At 56.8% G+C, this 27,486-nt stretch overlaps 1 protein-coding gene across 2 annotated transcripts; it reads right to left on the bottom strand.

The window, feature by feature from the left end:
• ELAVL1 (ELAV like RNA binding protein 1) lies at positions 1 to 27,452 on the bottom strand. Of its 2 annotated transcripts, none has more exons than XM_073220578.1 (6): positions 27,289 to 27,452; positions 17,048 to 17,235; positions 9,275 to 9,378; positions 7,865 to 8,018; positions 3,724 to 3,859; positions 1 to 1,498 (listed from the first exon to the last, which is right to left on the bottom strand). In XM_073220578.1, the coding sequence occupies exons 2-6, from the start codon at positions 17,217 to 17,219 to the stop codon at positions 1,174 to 1,176; spliced, it is 891 nt and encodes a 296-aa protein (XP_073076679.1). In that variant the 5' UTR covers positions 17,220 to 17,235; positions 27,289 to 27,452; the 3' UTR covers positions 1 to 1,173. The 2 variants fall into 2 exon arrangements, with proteins under 2 accessions (XP_073076679.1, XP_036874132.1); XM_037018237.2 differs by having other exon boundaries at positions 3,724 to 3,949; positions 27,289 to 27,448.
• Between the last annotated feature and the right edge of the window lie 34 nt (positions 27,453 to 27,486).

Here is a 27,486-nt window from a genome sequence, read left to right as displayed (position 1 = left end):
TTTGAGCAAAACAAAATCAAATTTAATGGTCTTAAATGCAAAAGTAAAAACAAACAAAAAACACAAAAAAGCGAAAGAAAATTAACAGAACAGAACAACCCAAAATGTCAAGGCAGTTATGAAGAGAACTTTTGAGGGTTAATCTTTAAAACTACAAATCAAAGGTTTTTTTTCTGTTATTAGATAACTGGTAAGTAAGTACTTTTCTGCTGAGTGTTCATACGAAAGCCAAGCTTCAAAACAAAACCTGACTAAAACAAGAGTCAAGCGCTCACGAGAAGGGATGCGAGAAGTACAATGCTCAAATGTTTATGTGTTATTAAAAAATAGAGCTATCTTACGCGTTCGCGGAGACTGGAGAAATGATGGTGAACCAAGTATCCCGATGGGGCACCGTGCATGCAACGCCTGGGCAGAAGGTCAGGATGTCAGCGTAGACGCGTCTGCAGGCAGGCCTGCAGCTTGGATCTGACTCTGAAATATACTGAGTTCCCCTGAAACTCTTTGGTCCGTTCCCACGGGCGCCTGGGCTTACGAAGCATGTTGGTGTCCCTCCCTGGAGGCCCGGCCCAGCGTGTGGTACCCCTCCCTGGCGCTGGCCCACATCAGACAGGCCTGCGGGCACCGCCGGGACCCCTCGGCAGGGCCCAGGGCTGAGTGAGCAGCAGCTGGCAGTGGGACCCTGCTTGGGGAAGCAGTTACCCGTCAACCAAAGCAGAAATCGCCCGAAGGTGGAAGGGGCTGAGAAAACACACTCAGCTTCTGTCTAACATCTTTAGTTTAAAAACGAAAACTGAAAGGCCACCTGTCTTTCCTTATCCCGTTGCGGAGACCCCGGATGAAACCAGCGTTAGACAGTCTCAGAGGGGAAAGCACGCTCCAGCTTCACCACCGGCCCGAGGGACTGGTTAGTCAATGCAGTCTGCTTAGATTTCTGTTTAATATATATTTTTAAGGAAATAACTTAAGAAACTTAAAATTGGTCTAACATTGTGGGATTTCAAACATTTGAACATGTCGGTTGCATCCCAGAGTATAAAAACCTTTTCACTTCTCATTTAGACTAAGACAAACACTTGTGAAAATTGGCGCAAAATGAGTTGTACACTAACAAAAAAGTTGCAACTTCTCCACTCTTAATTATCTATTCCGTACAAAAGAAGCAGGAGCGAGTTATTTGTGGGACTTGTTGGTTTTGAAGGAAACCTGTAAGATTTTGTCCCCCAGGCGGTAGCCGTTCAGACTGGCGATGGCCATGGCGGCCTCTTCATAGTTTGTCATTGTCACAAAGCCAAAGCCTTTGCACTTGTTGGTGTTGAAGTCGCGGATCACCTTCACATTGGTGACGGCGCCAAAGGGGCCGAACATCTGCCAGAGGATGCCCTCATCGGCGTCCTGGCCGAGGTTGTAGATGAAGATGCACCAGCCCGAGGAGGCGCTGCCCGGCACGCTGACGCCAGAGAGCCCGCTCATGTGGTCTACGCCCATGGGGGAGAACCTAGCGGAGAGAGCACAGCACCCGGGTCAGGCCGCGCTGCTTACCAGTGGGCGGTCCTGGCTGAGCGGGGCTCCGAGGGGGCAGGGGCGGCTCCCCGCTGCATGGGTGGCACGCGGCTTGCCTGCACAGGGCCCAGGCCACCGCCACTCCCTTCAGAGCTGGAGCGCGGGCCCCCCACCGTGGGGGGTCCTATTTAGTTACCCGTGTGCCCCACATTTTAAATGAGGGAATCTTCTCCGCAGCACCCCCTAGTGCTATCCCCGCGAACCTCCCTGGGGAAACTCCTCACACTCTAGGTCTGGGGGCCCGGGGGTCTGGTCTTGACCCTCTCCTGGTGACATCTGCTCACAGCCCGCCCGTGAGGGGCCACCTCAGGCTATGAGGGAATTCCCTGCCACAGCTCTGAACATCCCAGGAGGACTGTGCGTGACCTGCAAGCTCACCCAGCTTTACCAGAGATGTGGGACCCTTTCCAAGTGACCCTTTAGTTACGTCAAAGAGAAGCTTCTACAAGTGTGTGGCCACTGCAATGAGGTTAGAGGAGATGATGAGACAGTTACTGAAGCCACGTGGCCCTCCAGACATCTCACAAAGAAGTCAAGAATATTTGAGCACAACACGGCATCCCGGAGGCCTCACGGGGCGACTGCGCAGGCACCGCCTGCTCCCAACTGCGATGAGGCTCCGAGCTGTGGGGCCGGCCTGGGATCAGGGGTCAGCAGGAGGCCCCAGGTGCCGTGAGGCGGCCTCGGTCTCGGCAGCCACGAGGGACCCACACCCAGGCTGACCCAGGAGTGACTTCCAGGGAAGGTATGGAGGGGCCGAGACACACTACTGGCCACAGTTTTGAACTCTAGAGGGTATTTTAAGCGGTTTGCACCAGGGTGTTGGAGGTGGCGAAATGACCCAGGGGGGCCTGCCAGCAGCCCTGAGTCTGGGGTTACACTGAGGCCACAGCGTCACTGGACCACAGCTGGGACAAGGCACCTACGTATCTGTGTGACATTAGGCCGAGCCCGTTTCCAGTGACAACTGGAAAGAGGTCCCGACTTTTAGTCGGTTTTCTCTGCTAAGTGGAGCTGGTATCTTTCACCCTGACAGTCAGGAGCCCCGTCTCCTCTGATGGCCCACGGAGAGCAGACCCTTCCCGTAAGGGGGCTCCCTCCTGCCGGCCCCACCCTCCCTCCATCTCCCTTGGTAGTGTCCCTCTGGTTTTCATGACCCCTTTTCCACCTGATCAGCAGTTTTGGCCCCCCAGTGGCCCCTTCTTTCCTATCCTTTGTTACCGTGTCCGAAGCCCCTCATCCTCCTCTGACCCTCCCTGGGGGTCCAGTTATCGGGTAACTCACTGACCGCTGCCGTCCACACATACCACCCGATCAGCAGCAATGCACACTGTCACCTGACTTTCAGAACTGGATTTAGCTTACCTCAGTCCCTTAGCCTTTGTCTTTAAACTAGAAAAGCCAATGAAGGTAGGCCGGCCTTGGAACCAGAGCCAGGGCGAGAGCCCTGGGATCTGGGACTGAAAATAACAACCTGGCGAAACGGCATCTGTTGCACCAGGCAGGGCTCACCCAGCCTCACCGCCCGAAACAAAGACGGCAAGACGCGCCCTCACGCCGCTTCCAGAGGTGCTGGCAATGACCAAGTGGCCCCTGACTGGGACCGTCCCTGTCTGCGGGTCTGGGGCACCAGGTAACCAGTGCTAACCATCTCTGCCCTAGATCTGGCGACTAGAATCATTTCCAACATGGACAGACTATGGAAGGTGGGAAGCTGTTCACCTCCAGGACGGGACTTCTGAAGCGAGGCGTGTAATGTTGAGGCGTCAAAGTGACTCCCCGCAGCAGGCATCTGGGAAAGGTCTGCCTCGGACTGCCAGTCCAACGGCTAAGCCTGGTTAGAAACTCCCAGAACAGCCCTCGCGGAAGCACCCCAAGGCTGCGTCTCTCTGCTCCCAGGGATGGAACCCTCCTCTCGGGGGTCACCAGGAGCGCTGACCCTGGAGCGGCTGGCCAGAGCCGGCACTGTGATTCCGACAGAAGACAACACCTGGGTGGACATCAACAGCTTCTACACAGAGGCCTTTTGATGCAGGTGGGGACACGGAGCACACGACGACCGGGAAAGCAACATCCGACATGACCCGGCCAGTGTGCCCAGCACGGGACCGCCCAGCCTGCTAGGCGAGGCGGGTGGCCAAGTGTTGCCCTCCGACCCACCTGAATCTCTGCGCCTGGTGATGGACAGGGCCCCCGAACCGCCTGGCCGGTGAGTGGTAAAGCTGGGAGAGCAGCGCCACGTTTTTGTTCTGGTTGGGGTTGGCAGCGAACTTCACTGTGATGGGCTCGGAGGAACCTGGGGGTTTATGACCATTGAAACTGGTAATTGCCTCTTCTGCTTCCGACCGTTTGTCAAACCGGATAAACGCAACCCCTCTGGACAAACCTTTTTGACAAACCAACAAAAATGGAGTTAGGGGGAAAAAAAAGGGAAAGATTTTCAAAACTGAAAAGCAAAAGTCAAGTCAGTCAGTCGGCTGTGGTTCAAGCTGGGTGCCTGGTTAGTGAGATAAAAAAATTAAAGCTGATATGGAAACAAATGAACAAATCAAACAAACAATGGCTAATAAAAGATTAAGGCTTCAGACTTTCTTTCCAGTTGAAGCAACAAGTCCACGGTCTTGGCATCCAGAGCAGACAGAGGCCCCAAGCCTCCTCCTCCTCCGGGGGCACACAGGGCAAGGAGGGCAGGGGCGGCGGGCTCGGGGCCTGGCTGGGCCTGTGCGGCCCGTCACCTTCCCAGCCGGCCGGCCAGGTCCCAGGTGGCTCGGCGCCCAGCTCCTCCCCCGTCCCCAGAGGGCGTGGAGCGAGTGAGCCTCATCTGACAGATTCGTCCTGCGCCCTCACCTCACACACCCAGATAATCCACAGAAGTCCTGGGACCCGCTGGGGGCCCCAAATTGCCCCCAAAATCAAGTGAGGACGGTTGCTCTTCCCATAGAGCTGCCCAGGCACACCCAACGAACGGTGCTGACCCCACCCACAGACCCAGGGCAGGCTGTCCCTGCTGCTGCATGGGAAGGGCCAGGGACCCCACCACAAACTCCAGCTGCCTGAATGGGCCACACAGAAGCCAACCCGGGGCCCCTGCTGGGACCCACCCCCTTGGCAGAGCAAGAATGCGGCTGGCAGGGGTGTGAGACCTGAGGGGGGATCGGCCACCCTCTCAGGACTGGGCTGGGGCTGCGGGAAGGGAGTGCGGAGCCACCTAAGAGGACTGGCTCTTCTCCTGGTGAGAAAAAATGAGGGGGTCAAGTATGAAGGTCAAAGGGTGGGGGTGGCGACCACTGAGAGCCGGGGTGATGGTGACATCAGCGGGCAGGAGCTGCAGGCGTGCCCCGGCGGGGTGGCCCCGGCCTACACACTCTCCACCGCCGCCCGTCACAGGCTGTCTTAAGTGGCGTTTCCGTCAGACAAAAGCCTTTTGCAGGAGGCGAATGATGGCCAACAAAGCAGGACAGGCCAGGGCTTCGGCCACACGTCCCCAGTCAGAGCCCACATCCCACACCTCTCCTCACCGTTTCCCATAGGGGCTTCTGGCAGCCGTGCAGGGGGTGCAGGGTCAGGGGCGGCTCCCCAGCTGGCCGTGGCTGCGAAGGGGCACAGACACCACACGAGTCCTAACACAAGCACCCCCAACTCTCCAGCCAGGACGGCTTCCACGAGCCCCCTGCACAGGGCCCTGGGAGGCCACGCAGCCACCCCCACTTTGGCCCTGTGATTGTTCAAACGTACATTTAAAATCCATAGGTCCAGAGACAGTCACTCGACTAGTGAGACCAGACCTGGCAGTGCGCACGAGGGCCCAGACGGGCTTCTAGTTTCAGTTCAGGAGAGCACCCGAAAACATGCCCTTGGCAGACACAGTTTTTATTTACTCTCACATGGGAGTGAAGGACACATGTGGCAGAGGGGCCCTGGGCACAGACCCAGCTTCAGGCAAACAGGACTGAAAGGTGGGGCTGCCTCCAGGCAGGCGGTCCCGCTCCATTTGTGAAGACCCCGCCGTAAAGCTGAGAGTGTGCGTCCAAGGGCGGTTTCCCAGGGTGGTTTTGTGAAATGACTTTCAGATGAAAACCGCCCCAGTGAAATGAAGCAAACCCAAGAAAAGGGAATATAAATCCACTAAAGATTTCATCAGTGGGCACTTGTAAAGGTTGCTCTGTGTGTTTTTTTCCTCCAGTATTTTCTAAGTTAAGAGCAGAGAACAATAAATGGCACCATGTATAGATGGGTAAGCTATCAAGTTCACAATTAAAATGGATACAAAAATTTTTTAAAAATTCAGTCTATCTATCGGCTCATTAAGGATAGACTCAGTCATCAACTTCTTAAGGAAGTTAAGCTTTCTTAAGAGCGTAGCGCATCTGTTTCCTTAATACTCTGGGCACATATGTGATGGCAAACCCGACACGGGGCCCGCCTGCCACGCTGTCCTCTGCCCCAGCCCCTGTGGGGTCCCGGCAGAGGAGCCCTTGGTGGAGCAGAGGGAGGGGAGGGAAGTCCGGTTGGGGCCCCCCACAGCTCCCTACTCTCTGCCCCGCCCCAGGACTCTGAGGACAGAGGTGTGGGCCAGGCCCGTGTGTGAGAGGTCACCGCAGAGCCCCTGGCCTCACCGGAGAAAAGGAGGCGGAATCCCCTGCCAACGCCTGCAGAGGTGGCCTCCCTGGGATGGCGGGAGCCCCGGGGGGGGGGCTGAGTGGCAGAGGGGCTGCCCTCAGAGGCGGGAGGCCTACCCCGGAGGGAGCGGGCCCTCTCAGCAGCGCTGGGCTGCACAGAGATGGGAGGCAACGTGGAACACGCAGAGTCTGGGAGAGGAGGGCCACGAAGGCAGAATGCGGGCCACACCGTCACCCGCTCCAGACCCACGTGGCCCACTCAGCTGCTCCCACATGGGGCAGGAATGAATACGTGCATTGACCAGCCAGCTGGATCATTCGCTCTCATCGGCACTTGGAGGGAAGTAAGGAGGGCTTCAGGGAGCCAGGAATCTATTCCGGGGCAGCCCGGCGGAGCGGAGGGTTATGTCAAGTCAAGGGACCTCCCCACTCAATTGCCCACCCAGAGCAGGGACAGAACGAGGGAGGTGGTGTGGGTGGGAGATCCGCGGCCCTCCAGCATGGTCGGTGTTGGAGCAGGGGTTGGTGCCAGGCCACAGGGCATATCCCCAGCTCCCATGAAATGCCAGGCTTGCAGACCCCACTCCAGAAGCCCCTTCTCCCCAGGCCCCTGGGGGACTGGAGTCTGGACAGCAGGCAGGGCCAAGCTGAGCTCCCACAGCTGGGGCTCGAGAAGGAAGGGCACCTGCCCCAAAGCACATGGTGTGCACCTCCAACCCAGCTGTCACAGGCCAGGAAGGCCTTGCCCACCTGCACTCTGTGGTCTACCCTGCAGTCCCCCGGTGGCACTGCTGGACTCTCGGGAGGCAACTCAGTGCAGGCCTTCTTGTGACCCCACTGCTGTGACCCCACTGCCCCAAATTTAATAGCATGAACCAGGGGGTGGGGAGCACACTGTGTAGGAAGAGCCTGAGCCTGAACCAGCCCCAGGCAATCCTGCCGGCTTGCTGAGCTCTGGGACCACACCTTCCCCTCCAGCTCATCAGCAGATTCCCACTCGGGGTGGGAGCAGAACTGAGACCTGGAGCAGTGGCCCCCACCCCCAACTCCCCCAAGTCACACGTGGGGCTTGGTGGGGACGTCCTGATGCCAGCCTCGAGGCCGGTGGGCCAAGCAGGTGAGCAGGCGAGCAGGCCGCACCATCGGGGCTGGAAGCCAGCCTCAGGCCCACTCACCTGCCGCCTGGCTGCTTTATGCAAAGCCCAGAACCAAAGCTGCCAACGCAGGTGACCAGGAAGGGGCTGGTCCAGGGGCTGGACTGTGTGAGAGGGACTAACTGCCTGCAAGCTACCCGCCCAGGACATCCAGATCATGGGGCCTAGAGAGTGGCTCCCAGGACACCTGGGCAGTGAAAAGCCAGGGCTCTGGACCAGGAGTAAGACTGTCGTCCCGCACACTGCCTGCCTGCAACAGGCAGCAAATGGCTGGGCCGGCGGGTGCCTCAGCGAGGGCATCGCGATCTCTTGATGTTTTCACTATAAAATGCTGAGTGACTACAAGGGCTGCTTTTATGCCACGTTACCTCCCGGCCTCACAAAACAAAAGCCACTGTCTTCTCATTCTGATTCTGTCTTCGTTGGCACTAACTACTGACACCTAAGATCAGCGATGTGTCTTCCCTAGAAACCCTGGCCCCAGGCCTGGAGGAGCACCTCGCTGTGTGTCCCTGCCGCCCGCCGTACCTGTCGTCTGGTCCACAAGGACCCGGGAGTTGATGATTCGCCCGAACCGCGAGAACATGTCCTCCACGTCCTTCTGGGTCATGGTCCTCGGGAGGCCGCTGATATACAAGTTGGCGTCTTTGATGACCTCGGAGCTCGGGCGAGCATACGACACCTTGAAAACAAAACCGCTTTCTGGAGTTAGGACAGGTGTATGCTAAATTCTGGGGTGAGAAAAAGTCCACTCTGGTGCCCATTCTCGTCACCCAGGCAGCTCGCCCAGGCCAGGTAGCCGGCCAGACACCTGTCACGTTTCTCCCCTGGCCCTCAGTCCCCGACGAGGCGAACATTATTCCTATTTCTCTAAGCCGGGAGATGGACGGCCCACAGCATTCAGCGCAGGGCTGAACCCCAACCCTGCTGCCTGTTCTCCGTCCATGGCTGACCCGGCCCGACTGTGAGCCCCGGGGCGTAGAGCAAGACTTGGGTGCCGTTGGGAGCACGACACCCACCTGCCCACAGACCGCTCGCCACGGGAGCCCTGGAGTGCCGGGGAACCCCAAGAGCAACCCCTGAGCGCTCAGCATCAAAGGACCTCTGAGCATCCACACCACCAGGTGGTTTTGAAGAACTGAAGGAAGGCTGGGAGCCACCTCTGCAGAGGCTCAGATGAAATGGCACATATGCACACGCGAGGCTGAAGTGGCCAGCGTCCAGGAGAGGCCCGTGGTACTTCCCCGGGTCGGGCAAGGGCCCTGTGGACCCTGCAGGCCAGGAGAATGGGACCTGTGGGAAGGAGCGGCTGGGACAAGGCCCCTCTGCCCATGGATGGGGGATTGGGGGGGGGCCTAAAGCACCTCTGAAGGAGCGGACCCGAGTCAGGGGGCTGGGGGACAGTGGAGGCGGGGCGTGGACGCGGACCCACACAGACCCCTCTCTGAGCGGCAAGACCGAGAGGAGGCTGAGACCCTGACGCCGGCACAAACCCCCCCAGGGACAGTGCTGCTGTCTCACCACAGGAAGCCTGGAGGGGGCAGGAGGGGGCTGGCCACACCCTCACCTGGCTGGGGGAACAAGGGGGCTGGGAGGACACAGGCTGCCTGAGAGCCGACGCTGCCGGGACACCCCAGGCTGGGGAGGGGCCCGCCCGTGCGCTAGCGCCCTTCGCGGGGACCCTCTCTACTGGCAGGCTGAGCGGGCGAGAGTCACTGGCCTGGGTGGCCATCCCCCACCACACGTCTGACATGGGATGCCTCACTGTGAACAGACAGGAGGCCCCCAGACCCCAGGAGCACCTGGGCCCCAAGGAGAGGCTGTGCCCACGGCCCCCTCAGCCACAGCGGTGAGTGACAGAGTGGCCCACTTGGGCCGGGTGGGGCACAGCAGCCGGGCGGGCTGGGAATGGATGGGGCAGCGACCGCACCTGTTTACCTTAATAGTCTTTGACTGGAGCCGCAGGCCATTCAGAGTGTTTATCGCTCTCTCTGCGTCCTTTGCTGTCACGTAGTTCACAAAGCCATAGCCCAGGCTGTGTCCTGTGTGGGAGAACACGTGTGTCAGTGAACCAGGTGTGCACGGGCAAGACAGCCAGGCAGGACAGACAGGCCACATGCCACTGGGCTCCAGGGGCGAGGTCGGAGCAAAGGGGAAGGAAAGCCAGGGGCCACTTGGAGCCTGGTCTCGGCCGTGGGAAGTGCGGTAGGGACCAAGGGCTGCTCTACTGGCAGCTTCTCTGTACGGATGGTCACAGTCTACACTGGCAGCTTCTCTGTTACATGTCTTGGGCAAGCTTGTACACTTTCTGCAGTGAACAAACGTTACTTTTGTAAGTAAAGAAAGGGTATTTACAGAGAAGCTGGGTGCTGCCAGTGGCGGTCCAGTGGAACCCAGCACCAGAGCAATGACCATCCTGGCTCCCACTTGGCACCGGGCCAGTTGCTCTGCAGGGCTGCATGGGGGCCTGCGGCGTCAGTCACAGCCAGCAGAGGCTGACACTTGTGGGTGGGGAGTCCCGACCACCAGCTGCGTCCAGCCATTTCTCCGCCACCTGGCCGGGCTCTGGCGCCACCCAGTGTTGGTTCTCCACCCCCCCCATCCCCCTCCAGACCCCTACCCCCCCACCCTCCACCCCCCACCACCCCCGCTTTCCTGAGCCTGTGACCCAGAAGCTAGGGATGAGGGCCCGCCAGAGCACATGGCAGAGCTGAGAAGGCCCAGCCCAGCCACCAGCCCCGGTTAAGCTTCCAGGAACCCCTCGGCCATCAGTGGCCACACCTAGGGGCATCGTTAGGGATGCAAACACCTGAGCTCTTCCCAACGAAACCCAGGGTTACAGGTGGGGTGCTGCTGCCCCCTCTTTGGAAGGGCTCAGAAGCGGCGGGATACCACGGAAGGACGTGGCAAGGCGGGCATGGGCTGCATGTGCCGTGGTCCCCAAGAGGTCCAGGGGGAAGCAGACGCTGCCGGCAGGGCTGGAAGGAGCCTGGCTCCATCACTGCGTGGGAGGAGCAGGAAGCCCAGACCGCAGCACCTGCCACGCCCATGCCTCACCCTCCGACGCCACGCTGGCAGGCACCCACTGCGCCTGGACGGCCACCGCGGCAAGCACAACAAAAGCATGCCCTCACTGCCCTCTCCGCGCTCTGCTCCGCCCCTCCTGTTGGAGCAGTGACAGGGGCAGCCCGAACACCTGATGAGGCCTGGAGCCACAGAGAGATCCCACGGCAGCGGCGCCAGCGGGCCAGCTGAGCCCAGACCTTCTGCCGATATGAAGCCCGGAGCCTAGTGGAGAGCCTTGTGCGTTTTGCCACTTTCAAGAAAACCTTTATTTTTTAGATGTAAAGAAAAATGACAAAGAGCAGAGTTCCCACATCCCCCGTCATCCCCCCTATTAATGACACTGTGCCCTCGGCCGAGACGCCTGTCACACTGAGGAGCCAGGATGCGCCCTTCGGGGTGCACGGTGTGCGTGGATCAGCACGGCCCGAGTCTGCCGGCCGGCCTCCTGTGCCCCGGGGACACCTGCCGACCGGCGCGGCATTCAGACACCACATCCCCTTAGGTCCTCGGGCTGGCGCGGTTTCTTGGACTTGCCTTGTTTTCGATGATCTTGCAAGTTTCGAGGAGAACAGGTCAGGATTGTGTAGAATCTCTCCACCTGGGTTATTCTGGTGGTATCTCTGCAGTTAGACTGGAAGAGGATGGGCCCTGGGAGGAAGCCCGCGGCGTGAAGGCCCTTGTCAGCCCCTCACCTGACTCTGCCCCTGCCCCTGGTCGAGGGCTGGGTCTGCCAGGTGCGCCACTGGGAGGTACCCCCAGCCCCCTTCCCAGGCTTAGGCTGCGGGTGGCAGTGTCTCCAGCCAGTGCCTTCAGGGCAGAGCAGCTTCATCAGTTATATTTGCAATTCTGCACAGGCCACTTTCCTTTTTAAAGAAGAACAAAGCCTGACCCTGCAGACCCGTGTTTCTAACACAACTCCACTGATCTCAGGGGCTCAGCTCCTGAGCCCTGGATGGTGGGGGTCCCGGAGCAGCAGGTCTGGGCGGCTGGGCCCCTCTGGCAGGAGACTCAGGCTCACAGCTCAGAGAACCACACGCAGCTCCGCGCAGGAACTTGAGGGCCCTTCGCGGACTAGACCACAGATGTTAAAGCTCAGAATGCAGAAGGCTTGTGGATTCCCACCCAAACGTCAGCCCTGTCGGAAGCCCACCCCCAGACACCTGCCCCCGCCACCGCCCGCACCACCCACATGGGGACCTCCTGCTCCTCCCAAGGCCAGTCCCAGCCCTGGGCTGCCTGTGTCCTTCGCTGCCGGGGCCTTGGGCGCCCTACTGTGGGGAGCTGGCTGCTGCTGAGGGTGTGTGTGCAGGCCCTGCTCCTGCATCTCAGGCGGCACCTGGCTCCTCTCAGCACATGGCACATGGGCGCCAGCGGGCTCCGGCCCCAGCTCCAGCCAGTGCCCTGTGTGGAAGGCGGCTGCTGACTGCCAGCACCGCCAGCACCAAGGCTGCCTGACCCTCAGTGCCACCCTGTGGACAGTTTGGGGATGAGGTCTCTACTCCCAGCAGCACTGGGCCCTGCTGAACAGCTCAGGGCGCCACCTCCTCCAGGGTGCGACGAGCATGCCAGGTTTCCTTCCCCACAGCTGACCCGCCTCGGCCCCTGTCTTCTGCCCGTTCTGTTGGATGGTCCCCAAGGTTCTGCCCGTCTCCATCGTGCACTCTTGACTCTTGCTAGGGGACCTCCTTGGCAACCCGTGTGCCCATGCCTGTAATGTCACCTAGGAAGTCACACACCCAGACAGCCACTGCCTCCTTCCCTGGGCCTTCCTATCCAGGTCATTATGTGTCAGGCCCTGTGCCGGACTGGCCAGGGGCTCTGATGACCATCACAAGGCGGAGAGCTGGTGTCTTAATGAAATTCATGTCCCAGTGGGCAAGTCAGCCAACAGACCAACAAGAAACCAGCGAACAAAGCTGCCGAGCAGGGGCCACAGGGACAACCCCCGCCGCAGTGTGAGGGCCGACAGGATGGGCCGGTGGGTGCGGGCTGGCCAGGAGCGCCCCAGAGGAAGCGGTGTCTGCTGAAGACGTGGCTGGGGAAGCACGCAGACAGGAGAGCAAACACCACATCTCAGAGGCAGAGATGACTGTGGTGTGTTGCAGGAAGCGACAGGCTGCTGGTGAGCAGCCACATTGGCTGCTGGGTCAGCATGGGGCAGGTGGCATAGGAAGACCCAGCGGGAGGACCCGCAGGTGGTTGAGCAGGAGGGAGGGAGCTCCCGAGGGGCGAGCGCCCTGAGGGCCCCAGAGCAGCGCCCTGCCTCCTGCCAGTGCTCCCAGACTGTGCCTCCTGGGTCTGAGGCAGGTGGGCAGGGATCTCTGCGCACCCCTTTCCCAGGGCTGGCTGTCCCCGCAGAGCCTGTTCTACCCGCTGCGGTGGCCCTGTGTGCAGCAGAGGGGAGGCAAGTGAGCCACAAAGGGGAGCCTGGCCCCCAGATGGGGCCACAGAAAAGCGCTTGCACTGCGCTGAGAGCCCACCTCCACCTGCCCAGCTGCCAGCCAGTCGCTCTCAACTTCGGCTGATCCATGGAACCACCAGGGCAGCACCGAAAACTATCACCGCCCAGGCCACAGCCAGACTGGTGAGATGGGGGGGGAGGGGGGCGTCAGGGGAAGCAGTGGGGCAGCTCCAGTAGTTCTTAAAGCTCCCCAGCAACTCCAGTGCCAGCCAGGTCGAGGCCGCTGCCAGGAGCCGGTCCCTGGCCCTCTGTTGGACACGCACAGACCCCTGAGGCTGCTCAAGCTGGCCTAGTGCGCACAGCAGGGGAGGCAAGTGCCCACGGACGGGCCTTCTCTGCAGTGCGAGGGGGTGGGCAGGGCCGGGGTCTTCCTTTAAGGTCTGTGGGCCCTCAAGGGACGACTTCGCCAAAGGAGGGACCTAAGTCTCGGTGTGTGGGTGCAAGTGCATTCATTAGGCAGTAAGTAAGAAACAGCAAATGCCCCCCAAAGAATGAAAAGGGGCAAAGGACAAGTAGGGTATTTAATCAAAGGAGAGTACAAACAGCTACAGATCTGTAGAAACAGATGAACTTTACTGGGGAGTGAATAACCACCAGGACCAATGTCAGGTTTCACAGCTCACAACGATGACGGCCCCTGGGTGGGTCAGGAAGAAAGGTGTGTAAATTGCAGATCCCCCGAGGGCCAGCTGGTGACATGGGTCACGAGCTTCTATAAGGCCGTGCTCACCTATGGGAAGACTCCACAGCAATAGCAAGCGAGCAAGGATTTGTGCCAGGATATTTATCTCAGCTGGGCTTCTAAATATGGGAAGATGTTACAGCCGGTTATAAACCCAGAGCCCCCCCACAGCAGAACACGGCGCAACCACAATGGGGAGGCAGCTCGGCTCAATGATAAGGAAAAATGCTTACGGACACAGGAGGAAGCGTCCCGCACACCTGGGGTGGTGTGAGCCCAACTTTGTAAAATCATACGATCGCTTACGACCATGAATACGGAAAGAAAAGTCTGGAAGGACATGAACCGAAAGCTAACGGTGGTGGGATTACTGGTCATTCAAACTTTGCTTCCTGCTGGTCTCATGTTAATTTTCTTCTATAAGGAACAAGAATGATTCATATTGAGAAAAAAAACATGGTCCAGACGGGTTGGGTGTGGAAGGGCATTCCTGCAGAGGGAACAGTATTTGTGAAACCCCAGTGTGGGAGAGCAGCTCAGCCCAGCCCGAGAGGAGGGCGCGTGGGGGCCCTGGAGGCCGGGGAGGACAGTCAGGGGCTGCAGACGGGGCTGTGGGCTGGACCCCGACCGGAGGTGCGCAGCAGTGAGGCAGAGGCCAAGCGGAGGGGCTGCAGGCTGGGGACAGGGTGGCCGGCATGACAGTCCAAGAGGGTGGAGGTGGTTGTGGACGATGTGGCCCTGTCTAGGACGGTGGCTCTGTGGGCTGTAAGGCACCTGTACAGAGACCAGGGGCCAGGACAGAAGTCAAAGGTCACACTTAGATTTCTGCCTGGGGAGATGAGTGGACAGTGTTGCCATCTGCCAAGGAGGGCAAGCTGGCAGCAAGAGGACAGTTTGGTGGGGGGAGTCCAGGTCCATGTGGAGAGCTGAGACTGAGGGGTGGAGGTCCGGAGCTTGAGCGGGGCTTTCCAGGAGAAAGAGAAGTGGCCGCGCCCGTGCTGCAGGGCACCTCCGCTCACCCCGGTGCAGCCGAGGCGGCGAGGCTGGGCATAACCCTGAGGCCCACCTAAGTTTACGCCCGGGAAGGAGCTGCAGGAGCAGCAGGGTGAGGCCTGGGAGGGGGGAAGGCAGGGCACGTAGTTCACAGAAGCCCAGGGAAGAGGAAGCTTCCAGAAGGAAGAGGAGACCATCACCTGATGGCCCTGTGAATAGGAGGAGGACAAGGGCTGGAGCAGGGTTCTCACCCAGGGCCTCTCACCCCCAGGGCCACTTAGTGATGTCTGGGGACATTGTGGGGTGGTCACGACTCAGAAAGTGGCCCTGGCATTGGGTGGGCAGAGGCCGAGATTGCTGCCCCACATCCTACAATGTGCAGGATGGTCCTCCAAAGAATTACCAGCCCCAAATGTGAACCGTGCCCCAGTGGAGAAGCCCTGAGCCAGAGGGAGTCAGGGAATCTTCGCAAGGGCTCTGCTCAAGGAGCAGACACCACACTGTCTGAATGGCGGCATGGCGGTCCTGCGGCCAAAGGTGGAGGTGGCTGCAGTCACTGCCAAGCAGGAGGCCGCCTTCAGCCAGGGAAGGGGCTGTAAGAAGAACAGGTGGGCTGCAGGGACTGCTGGTGGGCATGGGGCTGGCTCGGCTGCAGGCTGAGCTCAGCTGGGCATCTGATTCACCAGGATGCCCATCTGCCCAGACATGGGACCCTGTCTGGGGTGGGCAGCCCGAGCCCAGCCGGCTGGGAGGAGGCAGTCGGACAAACATATCCACTCCTGGGGTCCCACCAGAACAGTGTAATGAAGGCCATAGCCCCGGGGCCAGCCAGCAAAGTCTTCCCACACCAGGGGCAGGAGGAGAAAGCTGGAGAACCATGTGTTTTCAATAAAGCTACATTCATTCCCTTCAAAGAACCAGCAAGACGCCGAGCGGAAATGCAAGCCCAGGCCCACCACCCCAGGTCTCCCGCACATCACACTTATCTTGCCAAAGAGAAGAGAGTTCATCTCTGAACTGAAGTAATTTCCACATTATGCTTTCGCCACCTCCACCTGGCTCTCAAAACCAGTTCTCTCCAGACTGATCATGCCAAACCTAGGTGTTCCTACTAACACAGCTCACATTCCTTTGAAACCCAGACACAGGGGACAAAGACGTTGGGTGCCATGAGGACTGGCGCAGAACCGGACAGCCGTGCTGCGGAGTGTCAATGCGGCGAAAATTCCCTTCCACCAGAGCGTAAAAGGAGAAAGGTGAGGCTCATCAGTAGCACAGGAGACTTTTAAGTCGCCTCTGAACAAGGCCTCTTGCTCAGGATGGTCTCCTGGAGCAGGGCAGAGACAGCAGTTTCTAGAACCTGCCAACACTGTTCAAGTTGGATATTATCTACAATTCCCATTTAGAAGTCATTTATTAAGTCACAGGCTCCAAATTGGAAGGGCCCTTAAAAGGCTTTAGCGCTCAATGCCCCCCACGGGTGGGCTCATTCCCTGTGTGGGTCAGCCAGCCTCTAGGGGGTCACCCCGGGACAGTCTGCACGTTACTGGCAAAAGCTGAGCTGCCAAAGTAGGATGATGAGCACGTGGGGTTCAATGTTACTCTAGTTTTGTGTACATTTGATGTAATAAGATGTTACTACATTTCCATAATCAAAGTGCCTTTCTCCTTTTAAATTCTCCCCAGCACCGCATGGGGGGCAGGGCAGCTCCCGAAAACAACCCTCCTCCTGGGGAGCAAAGGAACAAGGGCTTCATGGCACCTGGTTTTCCCGTGTTTTCTCCAGGGTCCTCAAAACCCTGCTCTTAAGGAAGGGGGCCCACCCTTTAAGAGGAGTCTTCCAGGGGTCTGCGTCAGGAGGGAAAAGCCACCATCCTCCTTTACAGATGGGGACAGAGGCTTAGAGGTCACACGTGGAAGGAGGGGAGAGTGGGGCTTTCAGCCAGCCATTGGCAGGCCCCCCCTGGAGGACCCCTCCAAGAGGTGCTCAGTGGGTTTCAGATGTTCAAGTTGTTGGTCTGACAGCAAACAACCCACGCAAAAAAAATCACGGCCAAAACCCAGAAGGGCTGCCTGGGGGACTCGGCACTCTGCAGCAGGCCTGACCCTGCTCAGGGGCCGGGCACACCGGGATGGGCCTGCCCGTGCCTGTCCTGGGCAGGGTGCCGGCCAGCGTCCCTTCCACAGTGGGACCAAGCAGGGCCAGGGTCAGTCTTCGGGCCCCTCCAGCTCTCAGTAGTCCGGCTCTGGTGCCTTGCTCCCCACCCCACCCACCCTGCTCTGGGCATGCCTTCCATCTTATGATGGATTTTTCCTCTTTTGGGAACCCATGTCCGATCTTAACACCAGGGCGGTGGCAAAAACGTATGACACAAAATGGAACTTCACAGCCACTGTCTCAAGGCTGTGGCTCTTCTGCCCTGAGGGACGCTGTGGAGTCACAGAGAGGACAGCACTCAGCAGGACGGCCGCAAGTCCCCCCTTTACAAACACGTCTGAGTTTCTTTACCTGCTACTTTATCCCGAATGAGTTTTGCCGACTCAACTTCACCAATACTGCTGAACAGACTTCGTAATTCATCCTGGGTCATGTTCTGAGGGAGGTAGTTGACAATTAAATTTGTTCTCCCAATATCATCCCTGCAGTCTTCGGCCATGTGGTCTTCATAACCATTAGACATTGTATTTCTTAAAAATCTGCAGAGGGAAGGAAAAATCAAGTAAATTCCAAATGCTCATATTGCAGAATATTAAGGCAAAACGGAGGACTGGCACCTAGGATTTTTCTTTTCCACACTTTAAGTTCAGCTTACATCCAGCAAAAACCCACCACGGAGTTTTCCAGCAGCTTTATTAGTAATAGCCTCTAAACTGGAAACAACATGCCCTTCACTAGGTAAGTGGAAAAACAAAATAATCCCCTGCTAGATCCGGGGGGGAGGAATGTAATGTAACCTACGGGCTCAGCCAATATGGATCAGTGTTGGTTCAGGAATTGCAACAAAGTATCACCCTCATGCAAGATGTGGGGCACAGAGGAGACTTTGTGTCGGGAGCTTTCTGCTAACCTAGCCCTGCTCTAAAGAGAAGTCAAACAAAACAAAGCAGCGCCCAGTTCAATCATCCCCACTTGCGGAGAGGGCTTCCCCAAAACCCAAACCCAATTTCTGAGTCAGGATTCCAGCTCCTGGGAAAGGGTCTGGGTCGCCTCTCAAGCATCCCCAGGATTTCTGGTTGCTCTCCCTCGCCGCCACGTGCACCACGGATGGACACCGAGGGGCCCCGCAGCTCAGGCGCCCTGTCTGTCCTCCAGCAGGCAGACGGCGGTTCTCTGAGTCCCTTTATCCCAGAGGTCAGAGCCGTGAGTAGGAGAGAGGTTAGGATTTCTCTGCCGGGCAGGGGACTTGTCTTCAGAGCCTGCGGGCTCTGGGAAGCCTTCCGCAGCCTGCGGAAACCTTTACTTCCTGTGACACACAGCGGAGCACAGGGGCGGCTTCAGGGCCGAGTCACAATCAGCGCAGGACGTCAGGAAGCTCTTCCCAAAGCAGGCCCCACGCTGGGCCTGAGGGAGTCTGGGGAGGCACCGCCCACCTCAGGCATCCCTTGTCCTCTAAAACTGCCGGCGCTCCCCCCAGCAGGGCTGAGACCCCGCTGGGAGGAAGCTCTGCTGCAGCCAGCCTGGAGGTGGTGCCCCCGGGTATGCCCAGCTCGGCTTCTAGGTCTGAAAGCGCAGTGCCCGCGGTCAGAGCGTTCAACCTTCTTTAAAAATAGCCTTGCCGGCAGCTACATGAAGACCTGAGCCCGTGAGCACGGCGGTTTCCCACCCAGCCCCGAGCCCGGGCTGAGCGGGCCTGGGTGTGCGCTCGCTTTTCCTGCGGGAGCATCCAGGTCTTTCTCTCCCCGCCCGCCTCTGACTTGCTTCAGACCCTTTACAATGTGCGACGCTAGTCCTATCTCCCTACATTTCTCTTGTTACTTGAACATGTCCTATGTTCCCTACTCTTTATAAAGTAGGTTAGCATCAAAAGCCATTTAAAAAAAAAGGTTGGGAAGTTAGACTTCCGGAGATTAAAAAGGTTCTGTGTGGCAAAAAGCATCACAAACAGCGAGCAGCAGGCTGGGAGCAAATACCTGCCACCTGTTATACTATTCGGGGAGGTGGCTCACACCCTGGGTGATTCTGCCCCGAGGGCACCCTGGGCAACGGCTGGGGATATTTTTTGGTAGGCACAACTGAGGTGGGGGTGGGCCACTGGCTTCTAGCGGGCAGAGGCCAGGGATGCTATTAAACACTCCACAACACACAGGACAAGCCCCACAACCACGAATTGCCCAGGCCAAAATGCCAATATTACTGAGGTTAATAAGGAAAATGGATTCAGAGCATCTACAGATTAGTAAAAAAAAGACACATCACTAATAGAGAAGGGGACCAGGGACACGAGCTGCTGCTAATCCATGCCAGCAACTCAAATGGCTGAGAAGCCATGAAAAGAAGTTCAAGTTCACAAGTAATGATGGAGATGCTACCTTCTATCAGTCACATGAGTACAATCCTGGGTGGGCAAAAATCAGCACAGTTAAAAATAAGAGGGAAAACGTCCTCTCACCCGCTGACCCAAGCGTGAGATGGTACAACCCTTTTGGAGAACCACACTTGGCAGTGCCTACCAAAATTTTTAACATGAATACCTCCCTCTGACTCAGAACTGTAGGAATCTGTTCTACAGAAATAATCCCGTGCAGGGAACTACGTGTGAGGCAAGCACACAACCTCCTGGCTGTAACAGTCATTGGAGACACTAGGTGTGATCTAACTACACATTAATAGAGGGCGGATGAGTAAATACCGATGTTCAGTAGGAAGCACAGGACTGCCAGCATTAAAGGTTTGATCATGAAAACCTCCATGAATCTGTTAAACTGTCTGTCCCCACGAGACCTAAAGACAGACCATTAGCTCAAAGCAGACAAAAGCCTGAATGAACCGAAGTGCAAGACTTGACTCTGAAAGACCAAAGCGCACACTGAAGTTTGCTCAAAATGTGATTCAAACACCTCTCTACATCTCTCTTCTTCCTTCCTCCTTTTTCTCTATCCTTCCCTCTCCCCCACCTTGCTCTGAGCCAGGCAGATATATTCCACCTTCTCCCTCACCCCACTTTCACGGCTGATGGGCTGGGTGGTAATTACCCCATCCTCATTATCCAAAGTGGGGTGTCAGCTCTGCCGGTAAGAAGTTACCTTCTTAAAACGGTGGTTTGCAAACCACGGCCTGCATGCCAAATTTGGCCCACCACTTGTTTGTAAAAATAAAGTTTTATTGGGACACAGCTAACCTCATTTGTTTATGTGTTGTCTGATGCTGCTTTTGCACTACCGTGACAGAGATGAGTAGTTGTGACAGAGACCATATGGCCCACAGAGCTGAAAATATTTGCCATCTGGCTCTTTACAGAAAAAGTGTGCCGACCTCTGCGCTAAAATATAAAAATTGAAAATTTCTAGGACAAAATCTTTGTGACACTGGGTGAGGCAAACATGCCTTGGCTACCATGCCAAAAGCCCAAACCATTTAAAACAAATGGATAAAAAGGGTATCACCAAAATTTAAAACTTTTGCTTTGCAAGACAGTGCCAGGAAAATTATAATCCATAGACTGAAAGAAAATATTTGCCAATCACAGATCTAAAAAAGGACTTGTATCCAGAACAATTGTTTTTAAGAAATATTCAAAACTTAACAGTAAGAAAGCAACCTGATTTTAGAAAAGGCAAAGAAATGTACAGCCACTGCACTGAAGAAAACACGTGAAAAGATGCTCAACCTTATTAGTTACTGCAGAAATGCAAATTAAACCACATCCGAATACCACTGTCCATCTAGAATGCAAACCGAGATATACGCTGCCTATTCAGAATGGTTAAAATAAAAGCAAACAGGAACAGAGACAATAGCAAGCTCCGGTGAGGATGTGGAGAAACCAGAACTGTCACACATTGCTGAGAGAAAGGTAAAAATGTCACAGCCACTTTGGAAAACATGGGCAGCTTCTTTTAGTTAAACATACACTTGCCATGTGACCTGAGCAACCCTTCTCCTAGTGACTGTGAAGAAAAATGAAAACCCGTGTTCATACAAAAACCAATACACAAATGTTTATATCTGCTTTATTCATAATTGCCCTCAAACTGTACCCACCCAAATGCCCTTCGAGCCACCAATGGGTAACAAACACCCTGGTACATCATGCAATGGCGTACTACTCAGCAATGAAAAGGTGCTACTGGTCATGCAACTTGAATGAATCCCAAATACATCTTGCAAAGGGAGAGAAACCAGATGCAGATGCTACATAGCACGTGATTCCGTTCCAGAAAAGGCAAAACCATGGGGACAGACCAGTGGTTGCCAGGGGCAGGGTCGACCACACGGGGGGAACTTAGGGAAACAGGCTGTCTCTCGGGTGAGGGAACTTTCTGCCAGCTCGATCATGGCGGGAGTCACGTGAGTCTATGCATTTGTCAAATCTCAAAGGAGTGTGCCAAAATGAGTGACTTAAAATATAAATTTAAAAAGATTTGCACAGTGACCCTTCTGCTTGGCAGCCCTGTTCCACAGCAATGCCAGCCCCTCCTCACACCCCCAGCAAGGCTGTGCGGTCCCCTGCAGGCCCAGTCCTCAGTCAACTGGCAATGACGAAGAGATCAGAGCCCGGAGCACGGCGTGTCGGTGCTCCAGGCCACTCCATCCCGCTCCCTGGTTCCCGTCCTCTCACCTTCCCAAATCTGAATTGCTAGCCCCGGGCCGGCCAGCTTCAGTCCCCACGAGCACCAACCACAACTGGGCCTTCACCTCTGCCTGACAATCGAGGCCTCCCAACGCATGGGCGCCTCTCAGCAAGCGCCTCCAACTGGACGTCCTGGAGACGCCAGGTCAACACGTCCAGCTCCAGCAAGCGGGCCCCGCCTCCACTCCACCCCTCGCCCCAGCTCCTCCCCAGCACGCTGCAGGCCCTCCCATTTCCAGGCCCTGGCTCTGGCTGCTGGCTCTCTCTTCAGGGATCATGTGTCCCTTCCAACACCTCCTCATTTATCTTTACAAAGTCCCCCAGGACACCAGGTGCCTCTGGTTCTGCGTGCCCACACACCACTGGTGTAAACCTTTGTTACCGCATGAATCACTCTGAGTCGTGTAATTTTTTGCTTCTCAGCCACATCATTGGCAAGGGCCTTGCGGTTGGCTAAGGCCACATCACTTGTCATCTAAGGGCCACACTGGGGATGTGTGGCACAGACACCCACAGTAGATGAGGGGAACAGACACTTGGGTCTCAGGCTCCTGGGGAATCCTTTGTACCTGGTGCATTCTTTTCTCTTTTTTTTTTATTTTGGTATCATTAATCTACAATTACATGAGGAACATTATGTATACTAGACTCTCCCCCCTTCACCTGGTACATTCTTTAGGTTAAAGTAGGAAGGCCAGAAGTTGTACTGACCGTCTATTATACATTCAGGCTCTTACTTTCTTAGGGTCATTCTGCCCCATCCCACCCCATCCCGCAGAATCAAAGGCAACTGCAGAGAGCAAAAGAGAAACTTAGCTGGGCAAAGCGATTCCTGCTGATTTGGAAACATTTCCAGTCACTGCGTAATCACGGAAAAGTCCTGTTCAGATGATCTGAGTGTTTTCGGCCCCACTGCACTGTTTCAAACAATCTCAGTTGTCTGTGGGACTTCAGAGATGTTGTTCACACCAGTGATACACCTAGTATATGTATGAACATGGAGCTGTATATACATGACATTAAAACGTGCCTAGGTGATACATACTTAAGCAGCAAGACTGCTTTCCACTAGGCATCCCTGAGAATCTGTCTTATCTTACAGTCACAGAGCAGGCTTTCCAAACTACTTGGGCCAGAACAAAACCAGAACAGTCAAATACATCCTCAGGCTCGACCTGACCCTTCACACATCATAGGACGGGGGTTGGAGTCGATTACTTACTTCTAAGGTCCCTTCCAGAAGTCAGACTTGGAGTTCTTCAAGGTAAAAGCCCTGGGAGTGTAAGGTCACCTGGGAAACAAACGCTCAGAGCCAGAAAAAACTGCACACACCACCTGACCCAATTACAACTGCCCCATGGGCAGGCTCAGTGGATGTGGTACACATTCCCTTACTCGCTCCTGCCCACAGCCCACAGGGGGGAGAGCCGCTGGCTGGGGCAGCTCCGGCCAAGTCCCAACCCTCCAGACCCACCAGGCCAGGAAGCCCAGGGGAGACACAGACCAGGCACAGCCAGCTCTGGCCCCGTGGAAATGCCCCATGGGTGCAAGGGGGTGTGGTCGGCCGTACAGCCCTGCTGCGAGCGCTGGGTTCTTTCTGGCTGGTGGAGGCCGGTCCAGGGCTCTCCAGAACTGCAAGGCCCTCCAGCACAGCAGGAACACTGCGGGCTCTGGAGCCTCACAGACCTGAGCTCCAGCACTGTGGACCAGCTGACAACTGTGGATCCATCACCTCCCTCCCTGCAGCTTCAGTTTCCTCGTCTGTGAAGGGGGTATGTTTCCACTTTGGCAGCTCCTAGCACAGCTTGACGCTTGGCTCCTGAGGCTTGACCACGCACCTCCAGGTACACAAGGAGCCCTCTGACCTGTTTCCCTTGGGACCCTCGAAATGATGCGTTTCTAATGGACCTGAGTTCCACAGAAGCCACAGTGTATCACAATTGGGTCTTTTCCCTCCAAATCACTCCTCTGCCTTCTGTGTCCCCTTTTCTGTTCATGATGACATCCGTCTTGCAAATGGGACACTCTGGACTCTTCCCTCCGCTGTGAATCTGCCCTCCAGCGAAAATGTCTCTTTGGCGGGTGGCTGGAGCCAGGCACTAGTCTGAGCTCCATTCCAGCCCGCCCTTCCCCCAGTGCACATGGCATGCCAACCACGTGTCAGGCACAGATCAGGGCACTGGGCTTGCAAGATAAAGAAGCAGTCCTTGTCACGATCAAGTTCAGGCTATCAGGCCTCTTCAGTACCAAAAATGCCTCTTGACTGGTCTGTCCATCCTTGACTCTCTCCCAGAAAAGCAACCTTCCGAGACCACCTCTTGACTGTGCCCAGAAGCCTCCCACCACCTGACCCCAGCATACTTTCCTGCCACGCTCACCTTCTTGACCCTCTGCCTGCCCAAAGCAGTCCCCTTGGATTTCTGGACCTCTCTGTGCTCTCTTCTCTCCTTCACCCGGCCACTGGCTGCACCGGGGACTCCTGCACACACCCGTCTGGGCACAGCCCTCACTGTGGACACCAGCTCTTTCATCAAACTTACCCAGGGAACACCGGACAACCGTTCCAACACCCCTCGGCGCTGTCATCATCCATTTCATCCTTTTGCTACCTGGTCGCACGTGCCTGCATCTTCTTTCCCTACAGAAGGGTGTGCGTTCCTCGAGGAGGCAGTGTCTTCCTCATGACGCTGAGTAAGCAGTCACATTTCATGCTTTCAGCCTTTTAAAGTCTGACTGTCAACTTGATCGACGCACACAGGGGCCTCGGTCAAGTGGGAATGGACAGTGATCCTGTCAGCGAGATCCCCAACACGTGGACATGCCAGTGCCCCCCGGCGCCTTCCCACCTGTCTGTGCCCACACACACACACACACACACACACACACACACGCTACTCCTTGGGCGCCTTCTGGCGGACATCCACACTCCAAGCACCTCCCTCTCCTGCTCTCTGCTCCTCTTAGTGGGCACCATCCTACTGCCACCCAGGCAGAGACCCCGAATCATCCCCTGCCCTTCTCTCTTGCTAGTGTCCCATGTTTAAGAGCCCACTGAGGCCTGCATCTTCCCCCACCACCCCACCGAAACCCCATCTCAAACCCACCCACTCGCCTTACCACTACTGCCCCAGGTCATATTCACAACTTTTCTCATCTAGAACAAAGCAATCACCTCCGAACTGGTTCACTGGCCTTTGGCACTACCCCACCCCCAACTTTCCCTTCTGTGTGCAGATGTGAAGGTCTGGTCTGCAGGGCAGCACTGAGCCCTCCGCACCCTGCACACCACCCACAGGCGTCCTCTTGTCACTATTCATGCCACCTTTCTTGCCCCTGAAGCACTAGACCCAGGGGCTCCCTGAACAGGGAGAGCTCCCACCTGCATGCCTTTGCCAGCACTGTTCCTGCATCCTGCAAAGCCCTTCCCCGCCGTCTGTGCCTGGCCAACTCCCGGCCCCCCTCCAGCCTCACCTCCTCCAGGAAGCACTCTGTGATCTCTGCCCACCAAGCCTAGGATCAGTTCCCTTTTCTGTGCTTCCACAGCAGCCAGCGGGGAGCCATCAAGGCACTCAGCAGAGTGGGCTCAAATGGTCGCTGCACACGGTGCAATCACCACTGCCTCCCCACAGCCGGCACAGGACCTGGGACACAGCAGCAGAGCAGGAGAGCTGGCTAACGGAGGGAAGCGGGACTCACTTCCCTTCTGTTAGTCTGGTTCCCTATCCACGGCCTCTGGTCGGCCTCACTGCTTCACTACCGCCATCTAGGGGCGATGGGCGGCAATGGCACGTCTCTCACTGGCCAGCATCAATTTGATTCAATTGAATGGGATGGAGACACAAACGAGTGAAGTTGATTCCAGCGCAGGAAGAGCGGACATCAGAGGAGGCACCAAATGGTGAGTGAGCCCTGAGCTGGGCCACGCAGAAGGAGGAAGAGATCTCCAGTTGGAGGAGAACGGCATTCCCATTAGTGGGGGTGACAGGAAGAGGGGGGGGATTTGGGTCTGTATGCAAATGAGAGGGAGGGTTAGAATGTGCAAGACCTGGTGTTCCACACTTCAGCTTTTGAGCCACTGAAGAGGTTAAACAACTAATTTGCTTTTTTTCCGAGCAAAGACTTTTAATTCATCAGGAGTGACATGATCAGATGTGCATTTAAGAGAGACCGCTCTCGCTGGAGTGCGGGAACAGGACAGAGACAGGAGGCAGGGGCTGAAGGGGCAATAAAGCAAGCAGCAGAAACACAGAGGTACTTCCTTAATTCCATCGTTTTCCACTTACTGCTCCAAGGCCTCAGACTCAACAGGTCCAAACCGAGACTCTGCCTCCTCAAAACAAGCACTTCAACATAAACATTATTTATTTCTGCCTTTTGAGATGTTCACGTATCTGAGCCTCTTCGTGGGCCTTGAAGTCACAGAAATTTGTAAGCAGATGCAATCACAGCTTTGCCCACAGATGCTCCATGACAAGTGAATGGAATTCCTCTTGGGGTCCCCTGGACCCTTATGATTGTAAGAGTAGTAAAACCCAGTGGTTAAAAGAGTAAGGAGTTTGAGTCAGAGGACCTGAGTTCAAATCCATCCTCAGCCACTTTACTGTGTGAGTCTGGTCCTGAAAAGTGGCCCATCTAAGCCTCATTTCTTTGTGCCTAAAAGGAAAATTAGAGCAGCACCTACCTCAAGGGCTGGAGATAGGCAATAGGCGTCTGTGAAGTGTCAAGTACCTAGTAAAGCCTCACTAAATACTAGTGGTTATTTATAACAAGATTTGATTTATTCAGTGCCTACCTTGCACATCAGGCTATGCATGAGATGCTATAAGCTTCCCACACCCTTAAATCTGCACAGCAATATTCTTGCATGTCCCACTTTACAGAAAAGAAAACTGAGGCTCCCACATGTGAGTTTATTCAAAGTCTTGGGGGTCTGGATTCCGAGGTGTCAGAGATGGAGCTGGAGGAACTTTTACATGAAGAAGACAGTTTTGATCTTTGCAACTGGGAGGCATGGGGAGGCTGCTGATACTCTGGGTACAGGGCATGGATGCTGGTCAACATCCTAAGATGCTCAGGACGTCCCACACCAAGAGCGATCGGACCCAAACCGTCAGTAGTAATCAAGCTGAGAAATGAGAAACCCATCTCCAGCCTCTCCCGCCTCCCACTCCAGGAGTACTGACCATCCGGACCCCACTTGAATGCTTTCGGTAAGAGGGGCCCTGTCCCTTGGCGGGCAGCGTATGCACAAGTTCTTCCCCACCTGCCCTGCACACAGTAGGTGTCAGAAACCATTTTAATAGGCCTAGCAGCAGAGGACGCCGGAAAAGGAAGGAAGAGCATCCATCCCCCATTGTTCATTTGCGAGCAGTTTGTGTTTTCAACACACACATTTTACAAACCCAAACGTCCCACGCCCCAAAAGCAGCTTTGTTAGAGATGGCGTTCAAAAAATACACATTCTCCTAGGACCCCCTCCCTACACACTGAAGGGTCTGCACATTTCTCAAAGGACCTGGAATCGGCCGCGGGCCTCTGACAACGACCACAAAAGAATCTGTAGGGTTTCCCGGGCGAGCGGGCCCGTGGGCCGTGACCTCTGCGTGCTGGAGGCGCTCAGCCCACTCCTTCGACTCCGGCTTCGCTCTCCCGCCCCCGGATCCCCGGCTTGCAAGAAGCCCGGAGCCTGGCCGCCGAGCCCCGCCGCCGGGCGCGTGCCCACGCCGTGTCCCCCTCGCCCGCCCCTCGCGGCGGCCGAGGAATCTGGCCCGGGGCCTGCCGCCGGCGCCCACGCCGGCCGGACCCCGCCGCCTCGCCGCGGCCCGGGCGCGTCCCCTCCCGGCCCGGCGCGGCCTGGGCCTCGGCCGGGGCAGGCCCGTGGGCGCCCGCGGCCCGACCAGGCGAGCTCAGGCCTGCCGCGGCCTACCCCGTCGGGCGCCGCCGAAGGCCCCCGCCTCACCTGGACGCGGGCGGGCGGGCCCGGGGCTGCTCCGGGGCGGGAGGGCGGCGGCGGCGCGGCGCTAACGGCTCCGCTCGGCCTCGGTAGCGGTGGCAGCGGCAGCGGCGACGGCGACGGCGGCGGCGGCGGCGGCGGCTCCTCCTCAGCGCGCACGACCCGCTCCGGCCCGCGGCCCGGACACGCCCCCTGGGCGCGGGC

This window comes from Manis javanica, chromosome 13, assembly GCF_040802235.1.
Source record: "Manis javanica isolate MJ-LG chromosome 13, MJ_LKY, whole genome shotgun sequence".
NCBI lineage: Eukaryota > Metazoa > Chordata > Mammalia > Pholidota > Manidae > Manis > Manis javanica.
This window is presented reverse-complemented; position numbering and strand designations above follow the sequence as displayed.